The following is a 3,947-nucleotide window of genomic DNA, read 5'->3' on the forward strand; positions in this document are numbered from 1 at the left end:
TATATATATATATATAGAAGTGTCCATTAGGGATGCAAACGATAATGATTTATTATTATTATTATTTATTTATTTATTTTGTTTGACTATGTCAGAAAATATTGGATATTAACTGTCCCACACTGAATCGTTAATTTATTCTTCTATTTTAAGATTAAAATAATAATATAAGCATATCTTAATGCAAAGGGAGAGTGGTAGGTTATGGCAAAAATGTATAACAGAGTTCATGCACATTTTAATGTAACTTTACTAAAGGTTGTTGTACTTTTATTCAAAAAAAAAAAAATTTGTGCAACGTTACATGTGCACATAACATTCAGATATCGATATTGCAATGTTGTAGTGCCTGAATTAACTTTTACCTAATTAAACTATTTGTAATTAAACTAATTGTAGTTCTTTACTGTATTTTTTTACTGTATGATCTGTTGCTTAACCACTAACAATTAGAATTTGTTTATTTCAACAAGGAACACAGTGTGCTCCTTGACTCACGAGTCACTAGTGTTCTGTTTTTTCACAGGAAATGCAATAAGTCAGTGCCTTATGGGAGTATCTTGACTATTAGGGTTTTTGGAACATGATACAAGCAGAAAAGCCTTTCAGGATACTCTTCAAATCTCTTTCCGTCTTTTCTCTCCCCCTCTCAACTCTTAAAGGCACAGTCTACTCAAAAATAAAAATTCTCTCATCTCTTACTCACCCTCATGCCATTCCAAACCTGTATGACCTTCTTCTGTGGAATGCAGAAGATGATATTTTGAATAATGTTGGTGACCAGTTTCAGTTTCCATTGATGTCCACTGTATTTTCTGCCCATACGATTGAAGTCAATGCAAACCGAAACTGTTTGGTCACCAACATTCTTCCAAATATATTCTTTTGTGACAGAATTTTTTTTATTTTTGGGTCCTTATCATTTTAAGCTTGGCTCGTAGCCTTTACACTTACTTTATCGGACATCACTAAAACTCTGTCATCTATCAGTGAACAGAAAATAATCGAAGATGTCATGAATCTGAAATTGACAGATGACAAAGTTAATCATCCTACAAGATTTATTAAATTAACTTTCCAGGAAGAAGAATCTGGGAAGAAAATTGGGAATGAAGTGGTTTCAATTAGAATGCTAATAAAGTCTTTTGTTAGGATGCAAATTGATATTAAGACGGCTACATCAATCTTCTTTATGATTTGCGTCATTTCATTTACATTGCTTGTGCGTTTTAGCTCAGCACTCTAAGAATTACATCTGTCTTATAGGGATTAATGTGAGGAACACAAATGATTCATTGTTTGGTTTTCCATCAGATGACTAATCTGCATGACTTGGTTGTGCATTAAAACATTGATTTCAACTTCATATCTTTGCAGTATGTCTGATTTAGTTATGTAAACGTGATGTTATGAAATTATGTAATCTGATGTGACTTGTAGAGATGTTTTACCAGACCTACCACTGCCCCTGTCCCCTCAGTTGCTCGGTCTGTGTGTGCTCTGTATCGGAGTGTATGCAGAGGTGGAGAGGCAGAAGAATCGCACCCTGGAGGGGGTGTTTTTGGCTCCTGCTGTGGTCCTCATACTGCTGGGTCTCGTCATGTTCACTGTGTCTGTGATGGGTATGGTGGGATCCCTCAGGGACAATAAGACTCTGCTGCACATGGTGAGTGTTGCTTGTCTGGGCACGTGTGTATGTGTGTTTATTCAGGAAGGATCCTCTTCTACCATGTTACAGATGGATTTTTGGTGCTGTGACTTAAAATGAACTTTTTGTGCAGTTCCTGTGCGTGCTGTGTGTTCTGCTAGCTCTCCAGGCTCTTGCCCTCATCATTGTCCTGATCTTTGAAAAGACGGTAAGACGTGAAGAAACATTGAGAGCAAAGGCAATGCTATGTTGTGTGCTTTGTTGTCAATGAGTTTAATTTTTCTTTGTTTTTAGACAATCAAATTGTTTCAGAAAAGCATACGAGAAGGAATCAAGCACTACTATGATGACCTGGACTTCAAAAACATATTGGACTACGTGCAAGAAAAGGTTGTTTAACTATTGTATTAAAGCAAACGAGTGAATTATACACTGCTTAATATGGTCTACGTCAAGTTCAGCCATAAATAATGTCCATCTTTCAAGTGTAAATACAGAGTTTGTCAATTACAGTCCCATTCATGCACCTAAAAATTCACAAAAATTACAATGCTCCATATTGTGACATAGCAGATGTCATAATATGGACACATAAATGCTCAAAAGTTTTTAATGGCTTTGTAATCCAGCTTTATACACACTTTAATATGACATGTCAGGAAAATAATAATTCTTTTATTCAATATGGACACATTAAATTGATCCAAAGTAACAGTAAAGACAATAATGTCACAATTACTGTCTGTTATATCTATTCATCAAAGAATGATGAAAAATGTACATCACAGTTTTCAGAAAATTAAGCAGCACAACTTTTTTCAATAAGAAATGTTTCTTGAGCACCAAATCAGCATATTAGAATAATTTCTGAAGGATCATGTGACACTGAAGACTGGAGTAATGACTTATTAATTATGTGAAGAAGAAAGTACCACTCAGATTATAATTCAAATTCCCCTTTTAGGCTGCTCTTTGATCTCAATCTCGGTTTGTCTTTTCAGTTTTCTTGTTGTGGAGGCGATGAATACAAGGATTGGGAGGTAAACCAGTATCACTTCTGCAATGGCACGAGTGCTTTGGCCTGCGGTGTTCCCTACACCTGCTGCATCCGTCAAAGTGTTAGTCATTCCGTGCACTTCTCCCAGTCATGATACATTAATCAGCGCATATGTCATCTCTGCACATAGCAATTTGATGAGAAAAGCCTGCGTCACAGGGTGTTTTTCATGGATTCACCAGTAATCTTTTCTCGCTGATTCTGAAGGATCATGTGACACTGAAGACTGGAGTAATGACTTATTAATTATGTGAAGAAGAAAGTACCACTCAGATTATAATTCAAATTCCCCTTTTAGGCTGCTCTTTGATCTCAATCTCGGTTTGTCTTTTCAGTTTTCTTGTTGTGGAGGCGATGAATACAAGGATTGGGAGGTAAACCAGTATCACTTCTGCAATGGCACGAGTGCTTTGGCCTGCGGTGTTCCCTACACCTGCTGCATCCGTCAAAGTGTTAGTCATTCCGTGCACTTCTCCCAGTCATGATACATTAATCAGCGCATATGTCATCTCTGCACATAGCAATTTGATGAGAAAAGCCTGCGTCACAGGGTGTTTTTCATGGATTCACCAGTAATCTTTTCTCGCTGAAGAGAATGTGTTTATTTTTGCAATGGAAGCAGTCTGACCCACAGGTCTGTGAGTACAGGGAGCTGATTTCTGATCTTTTTTTTTCTGGTGGATTTAGAGTGCTTTCTAGTAAATGCTGTTCTCCATGAGTCAGTGTAGAGTGCATCATGACGGAGAGAATTTAATTTGCCTGCCCTCTGCTGCATAGAGTCTCCTCTACTGTTTATGAGTGGCCCTCTCTCTCTTTCTCTCTCTCTTTCTCGCTGAGTTAATAAATGTTGACTGGGCACTAATACACTGCTCTTCTTTTGGTATGACAGCTCACTATGCAGTGAGAGAGCACAGACCTTTACAGGCAAAGAATCAAAGAACACCAACATGAGCAAGGCTTCAGATCTTCAAATCTTCATACAAGTAAAATGTGTTAAAAGGGTATACTGTACTCTTATTGGCTGCTGAAAGCATAATCAAGTTATCCAAAATATGCATGGCATAATGAGGCTGAAAATTAAGTGAAAATCTGTGGAACTTTCTAATTTACCATCCATTTGGGTACCAAAAAGTCATTTTCTTCACCTTTTACTCCTATTACCGAAAGCATTCTCCATCTATTTCACACCACGTCATCTCATAACATGGCATCTTATAGTTGATGCCGACCTGTCTTTTTTTT

At 37.1% G+C, this 3,947-nt stretch overlaps 1 protein-coding gene across 1 annotated transcript in view; it reads left to right on the plus strand.

Annotated features, from left to right (window-relative positions):
* Positions 1-3,947, plus strand: part of LOC107721550 (tetraspanin-15-like) — a 9,384-nt gene that overhangs the window by 900 nt on the left and 4,537 nt on the right. Inside the window, exons 2-5 of the mRNA XM_016529627.1 lie at positions 1,481-1,666; positions 1,782-1,856; positions 1,943-2,038; positions 2,650-2,766. Of these exons, the coding sequence (XP_016385113.1) occupies positions 1,481-1,666; positions 1,782-1,856; positions 1,943-2,038; positions 2,650-2,766 (474 nt within the window). The remainder of the gene's footprint in view (positions 1-1,480; positions 1,667-1,781; positions 1,857-1,942; positions 2,039-2,649; positions 2,767-3,947) is intronic.

Source organism: Sinocyclocheilus rhinocerous, unplaced genomic scaffold, assembly GCF_001515625.1.
Source record: "Sinocyclocheilus rhinocerous isolate Xijiao unplaced genomic scaffold, SAMN03320098_v1.1 scaffold1626, whole genome shotgun sequence".
NCBI lineage: Eukaryota > Metazoa > Chordata > Actinopteri > Cypriniformes > Cyprinidae > Sinocyclocheilus > Sinocyclocheilus rhinocerous.